Source organism: Heliangelus exortis, chromosome 15 (genome assembly GCF_036169615.1).
Source record: "Heliangelus exortis chromosome 15, bHelExo1.hap1, whole genome shotgun sequence".
Taxonomy (NCBI): Eukaryota; Metazoa; Chordata; class Aves; order Apodiformes; family Trochilidae; genus Heliangelus; species Heliangelus exortis.
In genome coordinates, this window is record NC_092436.1 from 15,675,462 (window position 1) to 15,700,344 (window position 24,883).

General features: G+C 43.3%; 1 protein-coding gene across 3 annotated transcripts in view; it reads left to right on the forward strand.

Annotated features, from left to right (window-relative positions):
- LOC139802839 (protocadherin alpha-C2-like) overlaps positions 1–24,883 on the forward strand; it is an 87,464-nt gene that overhangs the window by 15,341 nt on the left and 47,240 nt on the right. Inside the window, exon 1 of one of the 3 annotated variants that reach the window (XM_071758374.1) lies at positions 1,153–3,651. The exons of the other annotated variants lie outside the window; for them this stretch is intronic. Within the exon in view, the coding sequence (XP_071614475.1) occupies positions 1,249–3,651 (2,403 nt within the window). The 5' untranslated portion in view covers positions 1,153–1,248. Of the gene's footprint in view, positions 1–1,152; positions 3,652–24,883 lie in introns of those variants that run through there. 3 annotated transcript variants of the gene reach the window in all.

Genomic DNA, 24,883 nt, shown 5'->3' on the forward strand with positions numbered 1-24,883 from the left:
ACAGGGAAGATGGAAAATTGTGTAAATTACTGCCAGAGGTCACACCAAGAAGGTTTTCTGAATGCTTTCTGCTCTCTCCCACCTTCTTGGGCAGGGGGGCAATGGGGATGGGGTGGTAGTTGCCATCTTTGCCCTTGGGGCAGAAAGTCGGGAAAGCAGAAGGCTTGGATTTTTTTCTTTTTTCTTTTTTTCTGCTCTCGCTGTGTGGTATCAGCCTCCGCTCTAGCTCTTGGGCATGTCCTAAGCGCGAGGCCTCTCTGGCGCCGGTATTAACTCCTCCACCACTAATTCGACTTCTGCAGCCTCCCAGCTTCCCCCCCTGCTTCTGGGCTGGGTGGGAGGGAGCTCGGCTGTGGCTGCGGGTGGGTGATCCGAATGGATTCGTCTGGGGACTGGCAGAGGAGACAGCCATCTCTCCAATAATCTGTCTTAGTTTATCGCCTTGTCTGGAAGAAGCAGGAAAGAGGCTTTTTCTTTTTTACTTCCTTTTCCCCTCTCCCCCACCCCCTTTTTTTTTTTTTTTTTTTTTTTTTTTCCTTCTTTAAGTTTAACAAGTGTAGAGTCGACTGCTTCCTTTAATTGCACTCTCAGAACCCCTCTGGGAAATGTCGTGCTTAGCCGGAGCCTGCCTAGACTGTGCTGACCCATGTTTAGCCAACTCCTGTCACTTCTCATCCGCGTTTCTTTTCCGCCGCGGTACCCGGCAAGGAGCGGAGGGAGGGATGGAGCGGGGGCTGCTCTGCATCTCTCCTTCATCACATCCGTGCCGCGGACTGGGGGACCCGGGACCCCTCCGAATCTCCACCGGGGAGTTAAAAATATAAAAAGAGGGGGTCGGGAAGGGGAAAGCAGCCGGCGGGGTGCGTGGTGGGGGGGAGCGCAGCCCGCACCCCCGGGCGGTGCAGGTGTCACCGGGGCCTCTGGGTGGCGCCACGGCCGCCGCCCGCACCGGAGCCGCTCGGGGTCCCGGTCACAGCGAGCGGTGCGGGAGCAGCGGAGCTGCCGCCTCTCCCCGCACGGAACCGGCGGGGTGGGGGGCGCGGGACTGCCGCGGAACCGGGGCACCTCCCGCGCCCCTGCAGCCAACTTGCTCCCCGGTGCCCGTCTGCTCCCGTTCTCCGGTCACCCCCGGGGTGCTTTTGCTTCGCGCTGGGCACTTGGAAGGAAGCGGGGGGGGGGGGTTTGGTGAAATTCTGGATTATGTTCCTGCTGAGCCGGTCTGCGGGGAGCTGAGCCAGGGGAGGAAGAATGCGGGTCTATTTAATGGTGTTCTGCCTTATTTGCTGCGCCGTGGACGGGCAAGTTGTGTATTCCATCGCCGAGGGAACCGAGCGTGGGGCGTCTGTTGGGAACATAGCAAAGGATTTAGGAATAGATGCAGCTACGCTTTCAGCTCGGAAATTTCGCATGATCACCGGTTCAAGTAAGCAATATTTTCATATAAATGCAAGCACGGGGACTTTGTCTGTTAATGAGCCCATAGACAGAGAGCAGCTTTGTGAGTTAAAGTCTGCCTGTCTTCTGAATTATGAACTCGTGTTAGAAAACCCTCTAGAGCTTTATAGGATGGAATTTAAAGTCTTGGACGTAAATGACAACTCTCCCACCTTTCCCTTAAGTGAATATCATGTAAGTGTGCCTGAATTTCTGTCACCCGGGGCACGGTTTACGCTCCCCAATGCCCAAGACCTTGATGAAGGTACCAACAGTGTCCAGAATTATATTCTGAGCCCCGATGAACATTTCCACTTGGAAATGCAGACACGCGGGGACGGGAGTAAATATCCTGAACTGGTGCTGAAGAAAGCCTTAGACAGGGAGCAGCAAGCAGCTCACAGACTTGTCCTTACAGCCAAAGATGGTGGAGACCCTCCAAAGTCTGGTGATGTCCCGGTCATTGTGACTGTGCTGGATACCAATGACAATGCACCAGAATTTGAGCACTCAGTCTACAGGGCGAGTGTCTTGGAAAACTCCCCCAGTGGCACTTTGGTAGTGCAAGTGCACGCCACAGACTTGGATGAAGGTCCAAATGGAGAGATCAGGTATTCATTTAGCAATACGACTTCTGCTGATCTGCAGCGAATGTTCCTCATCGACCCTCACACCGGGGAGGTGACAGTCAATGGCGTTTTAGCTGTTCAGAGACCTCTCCTGGAAATGCTGATTGAGGCAAGGGATAACGGGGCATTTGGCATGTCCAGCACAGCAAAGCTGCTGGTGGAAATCACTGACGTGAACAATCATGGCCCAGAGATAACAGTTACATCCCTTTCCAGTCCCATTCCTGAGGATGCTGTTCCTGGCACAGTGATAGCTCTGCTGAGTATAATCGATAAGGACCCTGGGGAGAATGGGAAAGTAAACTGCACGATCCCTGATAACCTTCCCTTCCAGCTGAAACCTTCCCTGGAAAACTACTACAGCCTGGTCACCAGTGGGCTTCTGGACAGAGAGCTGATCAGTGAGTACAACATCACCATTACTGCCACAGACTTGGGCTCTCCACCCATCACCACCCAGAAGACCCTTTGGGTGCAGATTTCTGATGTGAATGATAACCCCCCTGTCTTCAGCGCTGACACACTTGAGGTGTCTGTGGAGGAGAACAATCCCCTTGGTGCTTTTCTTTACCAGGTCTCAGCATCTGACCTCGATATGGGGGAGAACGGGCGGGTCTCTTACGTGCTCAGGAATTCCACAGTTGCAGGCAGTGCTCTGGCCAGCTTTTTGTCTGTGAGCTTGGCCAACGGGAGCATCTACGCAACACGTGCCTTTGACTTTGAGCAGCTTAGGAGCTTCCATTTCCAAGTGGAAGCCAAGGACAACGGGTCACCAGCCTTGAGTGCTGCCATAACTGTGAATGTTTACATCTCGGACCAGAACGACAACGCCCCGGCCATCCTCTACCCCACCAACCAGAACGGCTCCGTAGCCGTGGAGGTCGTGCCCCGCCTGGCTGATGAGGACTACCTGGTGACCAAAGTGGTGGCGGATGACGAGGACAACGCCCAGAACGCCTGGCTCTCCTATCACCTGGCCCAATCCTCTGATTCCACCTTGTTCCGCTTGGCCCCGCACTCGGGGGAGCTGCGCACCACGCGCTCCCTGCGCTCCACGGACTTCCTGAAGCACAGGGTGGTGGTGGTGGTGCGGGACCACGGGGAGCCCCCGCTCTCCTCTACTGTGACAGTGGGCATCCTGCTGGCTGACACCCTGCCCCAGGTGCTGCCGGATTTTGAGGACTACGGGGAGCCCCCGCCGCTGCTCAACGCCACAAACATCTACTTGATTGTTTCCCTGGCCTGCGTCTCCTGCATCTTCGCAGCCTTCCTCCTCTTCATGGCCGTCCTGCGGCTCTGCCGCTGCCGCCCCGGCTGCTGCTGCCCACCTGAGGAGTATGAGAAGTATCGCTACAGCGTGCGCATGCTCCCCAGCTCCCACCTCCCCCCAGACGTGCTGGAGGTCGCTGGTGTGGGTAAACTCACCCATACCTACTTGTACAGGGCAGCTGTAGGTCTTGGCCCTCATAGCAGCAACATCCCGAATGGTGACGCTGGGAATGTGCCCGGCAGCTCCAGGTTACAGGTGCCAGGACCCTGCATCCAGGTGCAGCAGGTCCAAAGCGATCGGTTGAGTGCTGTCCTGGTGGTAAGTACTTCTGACTTTTCTTTTGAAGCACTTGGCCTTGTGTCTACACTGTGTCTACACTGGCCTTGTGTCTACACTACTTGTGTTTACTACTAGTCTGTGCAGAGGGTACCAAGGGCACTTGCAGGAGAGCAGGTGACATTTTGTGACACCTGGAAGAAATTTCAGTGCCTTTTTAATCTTTCTCGTTAGGTGAAATATGGTCATGGGATGACAAATGAGATTTTTTTTTTTTTTTTTTCTCCCCACAAACATTTAGGACCTTCAGACATAATTGAAGGTAAAGAAGGAATAAGTGAAAACTTAAATACCTTACAATTACCATTGTCTTCAGGTAGCTAAGTAGGAGTCCATCCCTGGGTGGTTCTAATCTCCATTGTATGGAGCCTGTGGCATTTTTTAAATTGTTTTTTTAAATTTCTGACTCCATATTTCCTGGTATTTTTTCATTGAGGGGTGAAGAGTTTGAGCAAAATTCTGTTTAACCATGTCCAAGGTAAGCCTGTGGTGTAGCAGCAGGAATTCAATGCCCAGCACCTCTTTATGAAATGTCATTTGTAGTGTTCATCTCTTTCCAAGCAATCCGTAGTTTTGTGAAGCTAAAATCACTATTTTCTGAGCCTCTGACCAAGCTGGTTTCTTCTCAGTAGTGTGTTGGGTGATTGTGCAGGAGAAAATATCTTGCTTTGATCCCAAATTGGGGCTGCAAGGTGGGAGATGTCCACGGATCTGAGCTGCTGGGAGCTGCTGTGTCACTTGTGCAGGTTCCAGTTTTCTTATAGGCAAAATAACACTGGTTGTATTTTTGGTAGGTGCAATGAGTTATCTCTATATTTTTAGGATGTTTTGCAATGTTTTACCTGCAGACTGTCAAATTCCCTCCATATATAATGGTAACCAACCAGTGCTGGCTCTGTCAGGCCAGGACTCTGGTAGGAGCCATTCCAGAGGTTTCTAAGAAAAGTGTGAGAGCTCTTGTTAGACAGACATGACATAATTTTCTTCTTGTGGTTGTTTCTGTCCTAATTTACAAATATTAAAAGTTGTGCTAAGGATTTAAACCTTTTTTTTTTTTTTTTTTTTTTTTTTTTTTTAAATTTTGTTTTATTTTTATTTTTGAAATAATTATTGTACTTCTTAATACATCTACTTGGCCAGCCTCTTTTTTAACCTTGTTTTAAAGGTGACTTCAGGAACTTTTTTTGGTAATCAAATAAATAGCCATCTATATAGCACTTCCTTTTACAGCTCTTGAATTTCCAAATAGTAATTTTCTGTAAGTTTTTCCTTGTTCTGGAAGAAATTCCTGGATTTCCTCTGAACTATGCAATTTCTCCATAACCAGATTATTTATTTGGTTTTAAGTTCTGTTCTCTGTAGTGGCAGAGGGCTGAATATGTCAGAGATCTCTCCCCATGAAAAAGGGGGGGTTGGAATAAATTTTGCACAAGTAGAAGTGTCAGGGTCTTTCAGTAAGAAATTGTGGATGCCAGGAAAGCAGAAGTTGGCAGTATGTAAAGAAGAACTTGTGCCTAATGCATTGGTGTACTTTGGGAATATTATTGATTATTTTGAGGGTCTGGAAGAAAAGGCTGAGTTAGAACCTTTGTAATGGGTAGTTAAAAACCTTTTTGGCAACCTCTGAACTCACAGGGTGTCTTCAAGGAAACTGAGAGGATCTTGGGGGGTTTATCTCATGGGGGAAGAGTAATTGATAATTCCAAAAATCCTGTAACAAAGGTGAAATTTAAAAACCCCAAACCTGGGATGACTGATTTTTGTGTTCCTATTGAGCAAGATCTTGAAACTCTGCTTACCAGGACATTAATGGACTGAATAATAATAATAATTAAAAAAGCAAACCTATCCCTGAACTCTTTTATAAAGAGAACAGTCAAAATATCTCTCACTACACCTTCAGCCATTCAGGTGAATTTTTAAACTTGAAATATGAGACATTGCTTGAGGAGTTTTTGGTAGTGGGCAAAATAAATCCCAGGTGGAACCTTTGGCAGTTTTATTTTCTTAGCTGCTAATGTGCAGAATTGGGCAAGCATAGATGTGACCTATGTGGAAAATCCAAAGGTCATGAATTAACTGAGCTGAGTAGGGGAGCAGAGGCAGAGAGCAGGAAGATTTACCTACTCTGAGCAAAAAAATGGTGTCTCTTGTTATTAGCTTGGTGCTGATGATTCCAGTGGTTGCTCTATTGGAGAGTCAGCTACATAAATATATATGTATATATGCTATATAGATATATATAGATGAATATATATCATTTACATGTCTTGCAAAATTTGCAGGTTATTAAAATCCCACTGATATTCAACAAATCAGGAGTGGGCAGAAGGCAGAGTTTCTCTGTTTTCATTTCTGTACATGCTGTAGATTAACTAAGATTTAAAATAAAGCCTAATTTTGCTAAAAAGATGCCTGGAAAATAGTTCTCACCCCTCTGAGGTGAGAAAGAGAATTGTCACTCAGTCTTGAAAACTCTTTCTTAGTCCAGATCTTTGTGGATTTAAATAGGGTTTCTATACACAAATATCACAATCACCTTCTTAGTGAGGAATAATTTTTCTTGCTCTATGTTAAAATGAGAGCATTAGGATTTTTCTGTGTGTACCAATCCAAATTTCTATAAAGAAAGAAATTTTAAGTTTGGGTGCTAACTAAATTTTGTCTGTGGGTGTTAACTAAGTTTTGTCTGGAACTGCTTTCAGACTGACCCATTTGGAGTTAAAACCACAAACATTCTTTGGACTTTTTGGGGAGGGCTCATTGTGTTGCTCCTTAAGGATATGAACACAACAGAAAGAAAACATATTTAAAAGGCACTGGGAGCAACCCCACACTTGTAATTCAAGGCTTTGGGAGTGACTCCAAAATTGCAATGTAAGTATACCTGATTATTTTTTAATTAAGGGAGTTTTTAGTATATGGAACATAGAAAAAAAAAAAAAGTGCCTACATAGAATACATATAGTGAAAGTGAAGTGAAATTTCAGATATTTTCAAAATTTAGGTTAACTTTATTCTTGGTCTCGATGTGCTTGATGTGCTTGAGTAATTTTTACAGATGCAGGAAACCCTTTTATGCTTTTACATCTTCTATTGAGGGTAGGGCTAAAAATAGAATTATGTACAAGCATAATAACAGTGTTTAGGAAACTGGAATTTTATCTCCTCAGCATTTTGCTGTCTCTGTGCAACGTGGCATAAGTGACAGCAAAGTGACAAGGCTGTTCCAGTGCTGTGCCCTGTGCTGGATCAGAGACAAAGGCACCAGTGGAGTTTGTAAAGTAAAGAGCAGCTCACTGGGTATTTCTGGGAGGGAGATGTGAGCACAGATCTGTGCAATTCTTTTGTTTATTTGTCTTGCCCATTGTGCTGCTCCGAAAGCCTGCAAGATATTTCTGTGTTTAGAGTGCAGTGACCTCTCTTTGGTTTGACATTCAATATTTAGGTTACATCCAAAAATAGACACCAGCCTAGCACTGGGGACTATTTCTTGCTAAACTGGAAAAAAGAGTGGAATAATTTTGCTCAACGTGGCGTGCATTTCCAGTGACAAAAGTGGAGGCCCTTGCATGGGGACAGTGGCATTAAACATTGCCAATTAAACGTTGGTGACTTATGCACAGCCCAGCCATGGGGGTGAGCCCTCCTTGCACCCTGCTTTGATGGGATCCTCACCCCTAAGGGAGACAAATCTAAGTGTGAAGCACCTTCCCAATTTTTTTTTTTTCTGTCTGTGCTGATAGCAACCTGCCCAGAATGCCCAAATTGCAAGAATTCTGTTATTTAGGCTTTTTTTTTGTTTGTTTGTTTGGCTACGGAAGTTGCTCTTGGGGTCAGGCCAAGCAAATCCTAGAAGGGGAGGCATGATCAGAGAAAATTCAGCAAGGGAAACTGTCCTAAATTTCCCTCTTTTTCACCATTCCAGTTACTTTTTGCAATACTAATGTTCAGTGCTGTGATGAGACCCCCCCTGCAGTGTCCAGTTTGGGCTCCACAGCCCAGGAAGGACACGGAGCTGGTGGAGCAAGTCCAGGGGAGGCCACAGAGATGATCAGAGGCTGGAGAAGCTCTGGAACCAGGCTGAGAGAGTTGGGTGAAGCCTTGAGAAGAGAAGGGAGCAATGGGGAGACCTTGGAGCACCTTCCAGTGCCTGAAGGGGTTCCAGGAAAGCTGGGGAGGGACTTGGGACAAGGGCCTGGAGGGATGGGATGAGGGGGAAGGGTTTCCAGCTGCAAGAGGGGAGATGGAGAGAAGATTTTGGGCAGAAATTGTTTGGGGTGAGGGTGCTGAGCCCCTGGGTGCCCCCAGAAGCTGTGGCTGCCCCATCCCTGGCAGTGTTGAAGGTTGGATGGGGCTTGGAGCCCCCTGGGCTGGGGGAGGGGTCCCTGACCATGGCAAGGGTGGCACTGGGTGGGCTTTAAGGTCCCTTCCAACCCAAACCAGTCTGGGATTCAACAAAAGAGCACAGCCCAGGAAAGGCTACAGAAGCTGAGGCTGAAGCTTTGCATGGCTGATGTTTGCCTTGCAGTGTTATTTTTAGAGGTTCTGGAATGGTGGGTGACCAGAACCTTGAGATAAAGGACTTGAGGGGATGTGGGGAGTCGTGTGACTACTTGGAGATCCATAAGGCAAAAGGCAGTGGTGGGAAGGGAAGGATGGTTGGATGGTTACCTGGGCTGAGGGAGGGGAGATCTGAGTAGTCATTGCCATGTGAAAGCATAGAAGATGAAGACAGAGTTTGCATCATGTCTGGTCCTTTCCTGTATCAGCCACCATTTAATCTTAAATCTTCAAATGCAAAGATTTAAATTTTAATTGTGAAAATACTCATCTCAATTGCAAAATCTGCTATGTTGTGCCTACTGTTCCTATTGGGAACATATTCCTCTAAGGCTCTGTAATGCATTTTTGATATCCTGGCAGCATTTATTGCAGACATTTGTTCTTGTGCCAGCAATATTCTTTTATCTAAGTAGTTCTTTGCCCTCTTTGGGACTTCCTTTCTTTCTAGTTTAGAGAGCAGCCACATCTTTTCTTAGGTTGTGTTTGACTAAGTGAAACAAGTCAACCTCTTTTAGTTTTTTTTTCTAAGTTCACCTCTGCACTTGCCTGATCCTGTTAACATCCCTTCCCTGAATCTCTTCTGGATACGTGGTTCTTGGAATTATGTGACCAGAATGATATTTGAGACAAAGAGCCCCCTGCACAGTGCTGGGAATACATCACCCAGCACATTTTGGGGTGACAGTGACCTTCTCCAGAGTTGTAATGTGCTGATTGATCAGGCATTTAAATACTACTGCAGATCACCTTTGGGGTGGAGCTGGGTGGGAGAAGGTTGGTTTCCAAACATAGTGTGGTTCTGCCTCACTTCATCCATCTAAATGCTTGATGTTTGCACCTGAGATGTTAAAAAGTCCATCCTTAAATTTCAGGTGGACACATGGGCTGTATGTTCCCTTTCCTAAGTGCTGGCACTGCAGTTGCTTTTCTCCAATCTGATTAATCTACTCCAGACTTGACAGATTTATCTGAAAACAAAACAAAACCCCTCCCAACAAACCAACAAATCCCTCCTCAGTTCTTTTAGAAATCTGTGATGGAAATTAGGGACTGGAGATTTGAGGATGCTGAACTCTCAGCCTTTTAGTTCTGCCTTGGTGCCAGCAATTTCTGTTCCCTCAAGGGAGTTTGTCACAGGGTCAGCATCATGTCTGAGTTGTTGAGAAGAGAGGAAAATACAGATTTATTATTATAAGGTGGGATGGTGCCTCAAGCAGATGATTGGTCCTCATATGCCATATTTTTGTATTATTGGTCTGTAACCCACTGGGAGAGGCTGCTGGGCTTTTGGTACCCAGTATGACAGTACTGGTGCTCTGCAGATTTGGGATCACAGCTTGTTTAAGTGGAACAAAAGGAATTCTGGTAGGAGTGTGACTTGCTGAGGACTGTTTGAAGCCACAAGTAATCAAAGGAATAGCAACGAAATCCAACAGCAGAGCTGAACTGAAAAAAGGAGGCAAGCAGGCGTGTGGGAATTAAAATATCCAGTTGAGGTTTGTGAGGCAAAGGAGAGGGCAAAGCAACAACTCCAAGATTTGATGCTATCAGAAGCATTTGGAATGTAACAGCAAATTTGACAAATGTGGCAAGTGGAAAATAAATATCAGAGAAAGGAAGGTACATGAAGAAATAAAGAAAAGGTTTGTCTCAAGTCTTTGAGTAGTCTCTCCAAGGAGAGGAAAAAAAATTTTTTTTTGTTCTTTGGGTTCTTTCTTCTCAAAAGAAATGACTTTTATATTTTGATACATTCTTTGTTCCATCTCCCCCTGGGCTTGTCCCTGCCTGATGGGTCTTGACACCTCATTCAGTGCCTTGAAATTTCTTTCTTCTTTGGCAAAAGCTTCCTGCTCAGAGTCAAACATCTCCACATGACTGCTCTGCAAAATCAAAGCAGATGATGCTTGTCCATGAAACCTGGGCCTGTTGGTTCCAAAAAGCTCTGTGCTCCTTCCTCATCCTTTCCCAGTTCCTTTGTAGGAGCAAGAAGGTTTTACTGCTGAGTGGTTCTTCATCTTATGAGCTCCCTAACTCTTCCCATCTTGGGAATGTGTCTTGGGAATGTGTTTTAGGGAGCTGGTAGGCTCTGCTTTCTACCCAGCAGTTTTATGGAGATTGGTGCAATCTTGTTCTGTTCAGAGCAGTTTTCATTGGGTGGTTTTAAATCCACAGGGTTGTGATCATCACACCTGTAATATTAAGACAGGAAGATGTTTTAATAGAAACCTGATTTCAGTCTTCTAAGCATCTGAGACTCCACAAATTGCTGTCCAAGAGTGATATGGAGCTCCTGGAGAGAGTCCAGTGTGGAGCCTCTGAGATAAGAAAGGGGCTGGAGCATCCTTGATTTGAGGATGGGACTGTTTGGCCCAGAGGAGAGATTGAAGGGGATCTCATTAATGTCTGTAATTACCTGAAGGGAAGGTGTAAAGGTGACTGAGCTCTTTTCAGTAGTTCCCAGTGAGAGGAAAAAGTTCTGTCTAAGCATAAGGAAAGGGGGTTTTATTATTATTACTTTATTATTTTTTTAATATATATTATTATTATTACTACTGTGAGATGCTGAGCACTGGCACAGGTTGCCCAGGGAGATTTTGGAGGCTTCATCCTTGGAGATCTTCAAAAGCCCCCTGGAGATGGTCCCAGTCAACCTGCTTTGGAGCAGTGGGGTTGGACAAGAGGATGTCTAAAGGTCCCTCCCAGCCTCAACTGCTCTGTGGGTCTGTGTTGTCCTTATGGAGAAGTGTGGTGATGATGAGTGAGAAAAGGTGGAACTTCTGGAATGCAGAGTGTATCCTCTGAGGTGTTTCCTGGTGGTTAAAATACTCTTGAGCAGTTCCTGGTGGTGAGGATAATCCTTGGCTACAAGAATGAGAGAGATGCTGCTGGAGTAAATGGGCTGCAGGGAGAGAGAGGTGGCAGAGATGATGATGATGATGATTATTATTTATTATTATTTATTATTATCATTATTATCATTATTATCATTATTATCATTATTATCATTATTATCATATTATCATATTATCATATTATCATATTATCATATTATCATATTATCATATTATCATATTATCATATTATCATATTATCATATTATCATATTATCATCATTATCATCATTATCATCATTATCATCATTATCATCATTATCACTATTATCATTATTATTTAGACAATTTTCAGCCTTTGGGAAATAATAAATCAGACCATTTTATGGTTATGGTATTTAGCAAAACTGTTGGGTTTTATGATTGTGCCTACAACATGGACTGGGCTATAAAAAGTGATGTTCCTGGGCAATTCTTGCTTAGTCAAAATTAGTACAAAATTAGTACTGGCAGGGGAATGGGTCAGTGTAACAAAAGTTTTTAGCAACTGGGGACTCTGTGAGATGATTTTAGTGCCAGGGAATTTGTGTCTGAACCATCACACTCTGTAGGCTTTATGGGAATCAATTTTTGTTTGTAAGTACTTTGAGGGATCTTGGTTTTGGACAGAAAAGGGGGAAAAACCACCCCCAAACCAACTGAATTCAAGTGCTTGCTGAGGGAGACCTTTTCTCTTTTTCCTTTTCATTTGCCTTAGGATACCAAGAACTCAAAAGTATCCAGAATTTGGTTAGGTCTAAAAGAACTTCTGCTTCTAAAAGCAGAATTTGAGTTCTGTTTAGTAGAAAACAAAAAATTAATGAATACAAAATTTATATGGGAAACAAAATGACCCCTGCAAAAATACCAGAGGGGGTGCTGGCCTCTTACACCCTCACACCCTAAAAAAGGAAGAAGTCTAGAAAAATTAATTAAAATAATCTAAATTCTGCTCTATATATAAACCTGCTATTTATCTCCAATAGGTTTACAACATGAGAAAATATGTAATATTTCAGGAATCATTAAAATGTAAACATATTTCCTTCTGCTGACTCAGGTTTCTTCTTTGTAGAATCCTGTTCTCATGGCCTATAAAAATTCTGTTATCTCTGTATATTCCTTCAAGTGAATCCTTCCCTTTTTTGGTCTTTCCGATGTTGTCATGATTTTTTGGGGGGGGTTTGGTTGGGATTTTTTTGGTTGGGCAGTCATGAGTATCCTAAAGATAACAACTCTAAAGATATTTGTTTTCAATATAATACTGGTAGGAAGGAAATCTGGTGGAAAAAGGAAGTGATTTCTTTCCACTCTGAGAAAATAAAACTTCTGCCTTGCCTCAGCATTTTTTGGGAGCTGGTGAAGTAAAAATCAGCCCAGTAAATGACTTGTCTGATCTGAGTTGCCAGCTGGAAGACCTTCAAAGGATTTTGGTTTGTTGGTTTAGGGCTGCTATTTGCACTTTCATCTTTGTTTAAATTTCATTATCTATTTATCCAGGGATTAGAATTAACAAATTCCTGTCTTCTCTTTTACAACATCACACTTCTCTGCAAGGCATTCAGTCTCTTTAATGCAGCTCAGCTGATCTGAAAAACCACAAGAAAAATTAACCCAGAGCATGGGATGGTGCCAGTTTGATCCTGGTCAGAATGTAGCTGTAGGATACAAATCCTCACTGAGGAATATTTGAATTTTGGAGCTGTTTATCTGGTGAGGCCCTTTACTTCTGCAATGCTTTTTCTTATGAAAAAGCTTTTCTTCACTCAGGCTGCTCAAAGAGGAGCCAGATGTAATTTTGGATAAAATCTGAACTCATCTATTGAGCTGCAAGTCCCCATTGTAGGAATTAATAGTTCATCAAGTGGTTCCCTTTTGTCTTTTTTCTATTATCATCTAGGATATGGGGCCAGTATTATTTAATGCAGGCAATCTGGGTTCTCAAAAAACTTGGAAAACAGACAATATTTCAGTTAAATTTAATTGGGAGAGAAAAAACAATAAACAAACCCCATCAAGTTCCCACCTCCCACACAAAGACAAGAGAACCTGCCAGAGATTAAACCCCCCCCCCAAAAAAAAAAAAAACAACAAAAAACCAAAGAAACCAACCCAACCCATGAGGTAGGAATTATGCCAGTCTTGGCATAAACGTTTTTCTTGGACACTCTGGAAAATCTCCAATGCTCGTGGTCATCTAAAGCAAATTAAACATCCCTAATAAGTGTATATTTCAGTATCTCCTAAAATATTTCATCCCTCTGTCCCAAGGGCTTCCAGCCACATCCAGAGGAAGCAGAATTACCCTTTTTATCAGCCATGATGCTGTACAATTAGACTGTTCCAAGTATATGTTTGGCTGCTCCTAATGCTTGAGCCTGGTTTGCTTCCAGTAAAGCTGGGAGAAATTTGTATATAAAAGTATTTTGCCTGAAAGACACCTTTTGGTTGCTATTATAAGTAATGCTGAGTCCCTTGCTATCGTGCATTTTTAATGTAATATTAATGTTTCCAAAAGGACTGTGTTTCAAAATACAAGAAACTGGACAGTAGTAATTATTTATTTTATATTACTTTATGTATTTTTATTTATTTACTTATTTAGTAGCAGCTGGTGTTAAAAATGAATTTCCTTCTGGTAGTAAGCCTGTATTATTTATAAAGAGGATATTTTGCTCAAACCAAAGGGTGGTTAAACCAAAGGTTAAACCAAACCTTAACCTTTAAGGTGCCAGCTGAACTCTGTCACCTTGGCTGGAAGGAAGCTCAGCAGTGTCAGCAACTTTCCAATTATTTTTTTTGTTTAATGAAGCAACTGCAGTTGGTAATTTTGGAGCTTTTGTATGTCCAGCTCTGTCTGTTACTGACTGAATGAAAACCTTGCAGTGTTTCAGGCTGTGTTGATGCTGCTGCTTACTCTAAAACTGCTCTGCTGTTATTTATTATAAAACTTGGTATTCTCAGGGTGGTGATGGGGTGGAACAGCAAGTTGGACAAGTTCAGCTGAATGCTTTGGTCATTCTTTAGGCTGAGGGTACTGAAAAAAATTCTTGGCTTTAGTAAAGCCATGATTAATCCCTCCTTTAAAAGCCTTGCTGAAGTATAGCTTGGAAAAAGGACCTGATATTTGTTATTAAGTGGTATTTGTGTCATGTTTGATAGCCATTAAGGTCTGCTGAGGTTGGCTGAGGTACAAGCTTTTGAGAAATCCTTGTTCCTTGTTCTTGGTAGCTGCTTCTGGAAAGCTCAGTTCCCTTCCAGCCCTGCCAGCACCGAGCTCTGCTTCAGCCAGAGCTGCCAGGACCTCCCTATAACTGCACTTGGATGACTGTAGCCCAGACCAAAACTGGGGCTGGAGCTGAGAACAGGCAGACTGGGAGCAAAAAAACCCAACAAAGCAATGCCCAGTCCAGGACCAGGGTGCAGGGTCCCTAATTTTGGAGGAAATGCATGGGACTGGAGGAGACCAAGAGCAGATCTGTTCTTCCTTCTCCTGGATGTCCTCTGCCATGGTAATTAAATTTATGTCAGATATCTTTGTGCTCCTTTTGTGAAGTGCTTTGAAATGCTCCAGTGTGAAGCACCAAATCCGACTGAAACACTGGTGAATATTGTGGGATTCAGGAAAGTTGGGTGAGAAGTGGCAGGAGGAGGAGAGAAAGCTGGGAGGTGACTGAAAAGCACAAAGGATAAAACCAAGATAACTCAGCAGTATTAACATCTGGCAGAGTTCCTGCTGTGGGTGGATTTCTGTGCCAGAATTCTTGAGTGGAGGACTTAAAAAAGAACTGAAAGTCTTTGGTGAAAGCCCAATGTCAAGGTTGCTTCCCAAGAGGAAGATAGGAATGGTGTTCATGGTTTCAGGACCAAGCACCCAGAGGGCAGGGATACTGACTGGATTGTGACTCCCTGGCTTTCCAAACCATGTTTTGAGCTCTTTCTGCTTTCATTTTGTCTTCTCCAGCCCTTCTCCCTCTTCCCTCACCTTTTCCTGGGATCTTGTTGCACTGGTGAAGCTCTGTTCCCCACTGCCTCATTCTCTGCTGCTGGTCCCATCTTGGCAGTGAGCTGAGAGATGCTGATGTCTGTCCCCAGCTCCTCTTCCTCCTCTTCTGCTCCTTGCAGCCCCTCCAGATCCCTGGATCCAGACTTGTTCTCCAGCAGCAACAGGAGCACTGACAGCTCCAGGGATCTGGGAAGAAGGAGCTGGTGCTGATGTGGGAAAGGGGACCTGGGGCAGCAGGTTCATACAGCTGTGCCCTCAGCCCTTTCTTAAAGTGTCTTCAGGTTCCAAAAGTCAGTGTTTCTTGTTCTGTTCTGGGTACTTCCACACAGTGTTGTTTGTGTTTGGTTTTTCTTGGATTTTCACAGCATCTTCTGGCTTTTGCTGTGCCTCGTCCTTTCTGACTGAGCCCTTATCCTCTCAGGATCTGACTTCACTTAAAAATACAAATAAGGATCTGGAATGAATATGTAGGAAATCACAGAATATCAGGGGTTGGAAAGGATCTCTGGAGATCATCCAGTCCAACCCCCCTGCCAGAGCAGGACCAAAACCTGGGCAGGTGACTCAGAAATGCATCCAGAGGGGTCTTGAAAGTTTCCAGAGAAGGAGACTCCAGAACCTCCCTGGAGAGCCTGTGCCAGGGCTCTGGAACCCTTACAGTGAAGGAATTCTGCCTCATGGGGAGATGGAAATTCCTCTGCTTCAACTTGAACCCATTCCCCTCGTGCTGTCACAGGGCACAAGAGAGAAGTTGGTGCCTTCTTGATGCTCAGCCCTCATATATTGATATTAATCAGATCCCCTCTCAGTCCTCTCCTCTCCAGACTAAAAAGCCCCAGGTCCCTCAGCCTTTCTTCATCAGGGAGCTGTTCTGTCCCTTCATCATCCTCATAGTCCAACTCAGGATGCCAGAACTCAACACAAGATCTTGTGGGAGGGAAAAGGGATTTTCTTCTGCAAAATCTCATTCTCTTACAATTTATGATGAGAAAGATTCTCATTTTCCTGCAGGTTTTGCTCACTCACACTCTGGCATCAGCTCCTCTGCCTGATGGCCACTGGTGACCAGGGGGTCACTGGTGACCAGGGGATCACTGGTGTGCAGTCCCTTGCCATCACTCCCCTGGAGGAATCACTATCTGGCATCTTTTTCTGATTTTTTTCTCACCCTCTAATAAGTCTTAAGTAAAATTTCCCTCATTTGTATTTTCAGACTTCAGTTCTCCATCTTCTTGACATCTTATTTTAGGTACTTTTGTTTCTCATTGCTTTGGATTAAACCTCCCTATGGGCTGCTCTGGGGTGATTAACACATACTTGTCCTGTTCAGCCTGATTTTGTATTTTTTTGTGTGCTTTCTCATGTACATTCATACTCCATACTAGCCTTACATTTTCTTTTCCTTTCACCACGTAAAAAGGAAGGTAATAAATGGGTATAAATGGGAACAGGTAAAATCCCATGGGTTATAGAAAGGAAAATTTCAGATTGAGTAAAAGCAGTGAACTTGAACTATTGATGCAGGAAGTGAGAAGGCAAAATTGTTGCTCCTTTTTTTCTTTTTTTATTTTTTTTTTTTTGCAGAGAATTATTGGCAGAGAATCTCTTGGCACATCATCAGGCACTACTTGTAAGGGCACAGTTAGAATCCAATTCTCTCTGCTTTTCTTATAACCTTATTAAAAGGAAAATGTGACCAAAATTGTAAAGGTGCAGTAAAGGGCATGAAAAGGCTGAGCTGTGATTACAAGGGGAGAGAAAAAAAAGAGCAAGCTTTTAAATCTCTGTTTAGGGTGTGGAATCCCACTGTGTGTCAGGATCCTGAAGACAAACACAAACATAAACCAAAATCATTGGCAGAGGCCATAAGTCAGGGTTAAATAATACTATTCCTGGGTTTGCTGAGTAAGAAAATCAATGGGACATGTCCTGAGGTCAGATAATATCAGCAGAATTTGCAATATTAGCATTTTCCCCATAGTATATGTGGCTCAAGGTTAAAAATAGCCCAAGCACAGCACAGTTTAGGCAGATAGTTTTGGGAGGTTGTTTTTGTTTTTTTTTTTCTTTTAAATAGGATTTGAGGTAAAAATCTTCTAAGCTCAGACATGGCTGCTGAGAATAAGCACAGAAAACAAAATATTTTCCTGCCCTACTTTCCCTGCTCAACCATTCCTGTGCAGGCAAGTGAAATACAGAGAGCTGAGGAGCTCATAAAAATTCTTCCCAGACTCAGTAGGTTTTGTGGGACCTGCTCTGGCCTCTTTTATGGCCCTCTTTAAAATACTTGCAGGGTTTTCCTTTTCTCTCTGGGCATGTGTCAGAACTGCAGGCAGGGACCTGCAGCTGGAAGTGCAAATCCCAAGGTTGGTAAGAGGGGGAGTGGAATAAGAGTGGGTGCTGGGACTCTTGCTGAGTCCTTCCCATCTCTGCTCAAAGCTGGGTAGGTTTTGAGAAGGAGATTTTCCTCAATTGTTTCTTCTAGGATGAGTTTTGGTTTGTGTTTTTTTTTTTTTTTTTGCTCCCCACAGTGCAGAGAATTGCACGTGTCACCAATTGTGATCCTGAAAGCTCTTAAAAGGATGGAAGCAGATGTGAAGAGGTTCACTCCACACCATTTTGGGGTCTTGGGTTGTGGCAGAGAACCTGTAGGTGTTGTGGGGGACTCTGGAAGTCCAGAGCTGCATCTTGTTCCTTTGGCTGCTCATCCATGGAACCTCCATGGTTGGACACCAAGGGGCTGGATGGAGAGAGCCCAGAGAAGGACAGGAAAGTTGGTGAAGGGTTTGGAACTCAAGGCTGATGAGGAGGGTGAGGAAATGGGGGTTGTTTAGCCTGGAAAAAAGGAGGATGAGAGGAGACCTTCTTGTTCCCTACAACTACCTGAAAGGACATTTTAGTGAAGTGGGGGTTGATCTCTTTTCCCTAGAAACAGGACAAAAGGAAAAGGACTCAGGTTGTGCCAGGGGAGGTACAGATGTTGGAAGGAACTTCCATACTGGAATGGGATGCCCAGGGAGATGGTTGAGTCACCATCCCTGGAAGTGTTGCAAAACCTTATGGATGTGGTGCTTGGGAATATGGTTTAACCACTGGACTCATTAGATTATGGTTGGACTCTTAAAAGATTGGTTGGACTTAAAAGATTCTGGTTGGACTCTTTTCCAACCAGAAAGACTCTGGGATTCTGTATCTGGACCTGGAGAGGCAGCACCATAGTGGTGACTGAGCCTCTGGCTACAGAAAGATGGGAATTGTTTATGGGGTAGAGGATTTGCCCCACTTATATGTTTTTAAAAAGCATAGCTCTAATGATTTAATTTCCTGGCAAATTTGACCTGGACTTTTTGTGAACATCAAGAAAACAGCAACTAAGCAGTTAATCCTAAAATATAACCTTGAAAAGGAAAGTTGTCTCTATGCTTTTAACTCTGATTAAGTATAACTTGTTCTATTAGTTCCAGAATTTGCTGAAATTTAGGGCAGCTCTGTACAACTCAGCAGAGGAGCATTTTAGGTCTGATTTTAGCCTGAGAAATTCTGTCCTTCAGCATTTCTGTGCTGCTTTACATATGTAGCTTCAGGAAGCTTGGATGGATCATCCAAGGGTTACAACTAAACAGTCTTCAGGTTGTTCTAAATTTCTTCCTAGAGTCCCAGTTCTGTCCTTTCTTCCTCCTTGGCACATCTTTGCTCCAAAGCTACATGGAGGTGAGCACTGAGATGATCCATCCATCCATCCATCCATCCATCCATCCATCTTCATGGTGTCCATCTTAGGCTTCTTCTCTGGGCTGTCTGGAGTGGCTGCAGGCAGCACACTGAATCCTTTCCTCTATAAAGAATAAACAGCAAAGACTTCAGTGGGATTTAAGTTGTCACATGGGACTGAAGCTGCACTTAGGGTCTGTTTGCTGAGAAAATGCACTTGGGAATAGCAACCCAATTTGGGAGGTTGATGTGTGCTTCAGCTGGTGGTGTATAATTATTTTTTTGGGGGGGAGTATTTAACTTTGGTGCATTTTAAATTTTTTTTTGTTTGTTTGCTTAGTCTGCAGCATTTTAGGCAACCTGACCATATGTTAAGGATGGATTAGGCAGGTTAATAAAATAAAATTGCAGTGACAGAAGCTTTGAATAACAAAAGCATGAGTTAAGCACCCAGTGCAAGGGGTGACCCGGGTAGGGCCTGAGCAGGGGGACTCTGCTGGGAAAGGAGAGCTTCCCAATGTCCTTTGATGCAGTTTTGTGGCTCAGAGCAGCCCAGATTAAAAAAAAAATCAAGAAATCAAACACTGAAATTAAAGCTTAGGATATGCTTTTGTGTCTCCAGTTTATTATTTTCTAGCTTGCTGTACTTCCACAGATTCAGAGTGTTCATGGAGGTGCTGTGAGCAAAGGCAACAAACCTGGGCAAGTCCTTTGGTGAAGAAGAGAGCAAAAAGAAAAAGTGCAAATGAAGGAGGAGAAAACCATCCAAACAGCAAAACCCAACCTTCCAAAAAGCAAAATCTGATCTGGCACAAGATGTACAGGTTACACTTAGGGCATTGCCAGTCAATATTTCCAGCTTGCCCAAAGGCAAACTTAGGTCATCCTTAAACCAGAGGGATAACAAACCTCTGATTGCCAGAATTCAGGTCCAAACCAGGCAGGTTCAGCTGTGTTAAATTCTAAAACACTCAGGAGTAAGCAGGGAGCAGAAATAAAATTATTAGGTGTAACTCAGCACTTGTTTTCAAGAGAGTGAGGACACAGTACTTGTGTGGTCTTTTATAAACCAAATTTGACCTCTTTTGCCTATGAAGGCTTTAAAGGAAATGTCAATTATTCTCAGTAGTAAAAAGGTGACTGTTCCTCATATTACTCCCTGCCTCTGCTTTTAATTCTTGCTCTCTATTTTTATACCAAGGTCTCTGCTCCCATTGGTTCTGTGCCACTGTTTGGTGCTTAGCTTCTTACTTTGCTTGAGGTGTGTAGACAAAACTGAAGGGAAAAGGAGACAGCAGGATCCCTCATCAGCATCATTTGGGAACACAGTAGATTTCTTATATATCCAGAAGGACAAATGCAGCAGCCCTAGGATGCTGATGGGAAAGAAATATGGAAAATTGGCATAATGGGAGAAAGTGAGAGGATGACTCAGGGAAAAGGAAAAGGAGTAGAAGGACTGGCTGGAAGTGGAGTAGAAAATAACTGAGTGGAGTTTTGTGCCAGAATGTATCTGTTCCTCAGAAATACAGCTTATTGGCAGGCCCTTCTGATCTGAGATCTTGTCAAAATAAAGTTAACAAAATACAAATAGGCCTGAACAGGAGAATAATATGTATGAAACATACAAGTATGAATGGGGGTTGCCCCAAAATAGGTCAAGGACTGTCTTGACAAATAATTAAATTTTGTGAATATGGTAGGAAAAGGTAACATAAGTAAAATTGAGTTAGGACCACAGAGCTCAGCATTTGTGTGTTTTTAATATATATTTTTTAATATTAAAACATGAAAGATGTGCTATTGCAGATGTAATGATACTGGTGAGGCATTGTGTGTGACTTGGTGTCACAGGATCTGGTACAAGGAGCATGAAATGGGAGGACTTGTGCTGTGAAAATAGTTGATCACCCCTAAAAAACACAGATACATGTGTGGATAAGAAGGAATACAGAAGTCATAAAACTGGCTCTGCTGTGAATTATATCCCAAGGTGGTTAAATATGAAGTTAATAAAACTCCTTGGAGCAAACCCAGGTTTCTAGCATCTCCTCCTGCTTTTCAAGTGAGTACCACAGATAATAGGATGCAGGATGCTCCATCTTATTTTGCTGTTCTCTTTTTAACCAAGGATGGGAGGAATTTTTGCCTTGTTTCTGTAGGAGTTAGAGGACATCCTATTGCTCATGATGAAGGCTCTTTTAGGGTGATGACAAAAGGATGTGTCAGACAACTGCTGGGACACATTCCCACCCAGTTTCAAGAGAGGGAAACTACCTTGTCACCTTGTTCCAGTTCTGGAACTCTAAAGTTGGGTGTGCAACACAGGTAGAGAGAAGCATAACGTAAGGTGGTAGCCAGATTAAGGGGAAAAAAAAGAAATTGTAATGATCTGGGAGAGATTTCTTTGATCAGACCAGCTCACTGAGCTGGAATTCAGTGGTGATGGCTTATGCTGATGAATCACAGCCTGCACAGAAGAGTGACAAATACTGTGGCTCTGAAGGGAGACCAGGGTGGTAAAAGCTTCGAGAAAACCTTTGGCAGAAGAGGTGGCACTTTATAGGCTTTGCAGTGACTTAAGAAAGGTGAAATTTTTTTTGCCAGTGTCCTGGTTGTTAATGCCCTTCCATTTAGAATGATGCAGTATGTGGCATTATAGACAATAAATTACAGAAAGGATTTTGAAGTCATCAGAAAAATAGAGCAGAAGACAAACAGAATGAGTCAGATTTTAGACGAGAAGTGAAAAATAATTGAATGTACACTGGTGACCAAGAGAAGCAAAGAAACTTATTTTCTGTGTGTCTTTGTTGCAGTTGGTTTGTCTGAATTTAGGGTTACAACACCAATCCCCCTCCACACCCCAGCCCACCATCTCCCCTTTCTTCTCATGCTGTTTTCTAGACTAACAGCAAGTACAGTACTGCAAAGAAATTATGACCTAAATACAAACAGGATTTTTTCTGGCTGCTTAGCAGCCTTGGTTCCTATAACAGCAATGCTCTAAATAGGGTGGCTTGAGATGTCTGGGATAAAAAAAAATAATTCTCACCAGTGAGGTTCCTACCGATGTAAAAAATGGATTTAGGGAAAGATATGAAAGAACAGTGCCAATCCAATTTGGCACCAGTGTATCCATTTTAAAGAAGGAAGAGACAAGTTGCATGTGGAAAGATAACTTGTCAGTGAGCAATTCAAGTGTGGAAGATGAATTGAGCAGAGGAGCAAAGGAGTTGAGTGTAGAAACAAGAAGTTTACATTACCCCAGGGAGGCATTTTGCAGTATTTTTAGGAAGAGGGAGTATCCCGTGTCCCCAGAAAATCCCACATGGAAGATGGGGACCATATGCTGCAAGGGATCTGGTTCTGGCTGGGTTTGGGGGAGCTGCTCAGAGGTTCTGTTCTTCCTGCAGAATCTTTTCTCATCTTTTGGGATCTCTGAGCTCAGTTTGCTGAATGGAGACTGATGGAGGCTTCTCATGCAGGGATGGCAGAAGGACTGGAATCCCCTCACTCCTGCCTTTGTGGTGTTTTATCTCTAGGTAATGTCTTCCTGATCAGATAATTTCTGGTGACTTCCCATGGCTCAAGTTCTATCTTGTACATATTCTCCTTCAGAAAAGATTGGAGGGGGAGCATGGATGAAATAATTAGGGTGCAAGAGGAAACCCCAGGGAGTGAAGTGAGTGAGTGGGGTTAGACCAAAGCAGCAGTGTGAGCATCCCTTGAAATTATCAAGATGTTTTCCTGTTGATCTCATGAGTACCCATGGGCTAAAAAATGGTGTTAGAGTCTCCCCTTCTCACTGGTAAAAGTCTGCATGTAGGAGACTCCACAAATTTGAGTAATTTCCTTGGAGTCCATGGGTTTTGTTTTCCACAGTGGTTGCTGTAATCTTGCCTGTGACTGATGGCTGCTCCTTTCCCCTTGATTTGATTTAATTTGAGGTGAGGCAGGCAAATTGTAAGCACAAAGATAAATCAATTTTTTTTTCCAGAGGGTGACACTGCTTACCTGCTTGTTAATGCCTAAACTGTATTGATCCTCCAGACTTGTCTCAATCTTCTTTTGCACATGGGTTTCTCAGTGGGCAGAAATTGTGAGTGCATTTCTAGGGTACACAACCAACCTTATTGTTGCTAAAAATTTACCTGCTGACCAGGCTACACACAAAAATCTGGAGCCTGACCCCTGGAGCTGGTGATTTCCCCCCAGTTCAGTAGCTCCACCATGACACTCAGTTGTTTGATATATTTGGGGTTTTTTTTTAAGAGATGTGAGCTATGAAAGGTGAAATTACTTACAAAGGAGCAAAATGTCTTTTCAGATGTTGAAATACTTCAGAGTGCTTCAGCTAACACGTTGTATTTTCACATTTCCTAATATGTCCTGCTCTCATTTTGCTGTGAGAGACTTGGGAATAGCCAGAGGAAGGGCTCTGCTTAGTGTTGTGCTATGGAGCAGATTGAACACAGATTTCTTGCTGCTCAGGCAACTTTGGGAGGCTCTGGTTTACAATGTTATACAGAAACTGTCCTTGTGTGATGGGAAAGGGCTGAATACCTACAGAACTTATTTGTATCACTCCTGGGAGAAATTCCTGCTCAGAAATATTTCTGTGGCACTAAACTGCTCTGCTCCTAATTCAGTATTAGTGTAGAACTATTTCAAGGAAGGTTTGCACTGGATTGTGAGAACTTTTCGTAGTAAAATTGTTCTCTTACTACAAGCAGCATAAATATGTCAGTGTGTCCTGATGTGTACTTAATTTTTTTCTGCAGGACTTGATAAAATCAATACATCCTTTGCTGCACCTGTGTGTTTGCACTCACAGTAAAGGACTTGTACCACTTAATTTAACCCTGCTAATTAAATTGGTGCAGTTTTTTATGTCAGCAAAACCCAATAGGTCTGTTCCTGCAGATACCACATACAGGCAGTGTCCAATACTCCAGGGGTTATCAGGTTTATCAGCAAATGGGGCTTTGGCCCTGGTGTCTTTTCTCAGCTCTTCATGCTTTAGGAGTAGATTCTGATGCTCTTATTTATATGGATTTATCTGGACCTACTGGGCATATTTTTATTTACTGAGCTTTCAAGGTGTTTCAAAATGTGATGCTTAGTTGCAATTTCAAGAAATTACTGGAAAACAAAACTCTGTGGAAAAGAAAACTGCAAAGCCTCTGAGCCCCAGTACAGTTATAAAGTGAAATGATGTTTATCTGTGTTTAGATCTTTGCCTTTCACTAGAAAAATCAGTGTCAGTACAGACTTGATCCTGAAGTGTTTTCTCAATGGAAGTTTTTTTCCTGAATTGAAAATCAAGGTCTGCAGGGCTGACTCAGCATTGCCACTGGAGCTGATGGGAATAACTAAAATGATTGTGACTATTGATGAATATTATATAGATTTCAAAGGACTCAGGAAACACTTAACCAGAACAGACCAGGTCTCAGTACATCACTTGTGAACTGTGTAGTCAGCTTAAATGGCATAAAGCTTACATTTTAGGAAAGACTGTTCCATTTGTACAGTGCTGCTGTAAACAAGCCAAGCTGCAGTATTAATCTGTAAAATGAAAATCAGAGTGCCTATTTTTTGATGCTGTAAAACCTACAGAAAGGCAAGAAGCCAGATAATCTTAGGACTTAACAGACTGAAAATAGAAGAAGAAATTGCTCAGAGTCTGAGGTTTAGAAACACATTTGATGTGAGTGAAAATATTGTGGAATGTATTCTAGAATGGTTTGGTGTGCAGAACTACAGATGTGCACAGAGAGATTTGACATGAGGAAAGGTGAACCTAGAGAGAGTGTAACTAATGAGGCAGGCCAGGATTTGGGTGTTTGTCAGCCCTTCCTTGCTGGGGCACCCAGTTGGGATGCAGGAGAGCAGAGCTTGGATGTCTATCAGGAGAAATTAATTGAGATGTGGAGACAGTCTGAAAGTTTCCTTGGTGGTATTTAAGATTGGTGTGCTTCATTCATACACTGTAAATTAAATCAACTTTTTAACCAGAAAGGCATTGCTATGGAGATGGGTTTTGGTTTCCTACCAC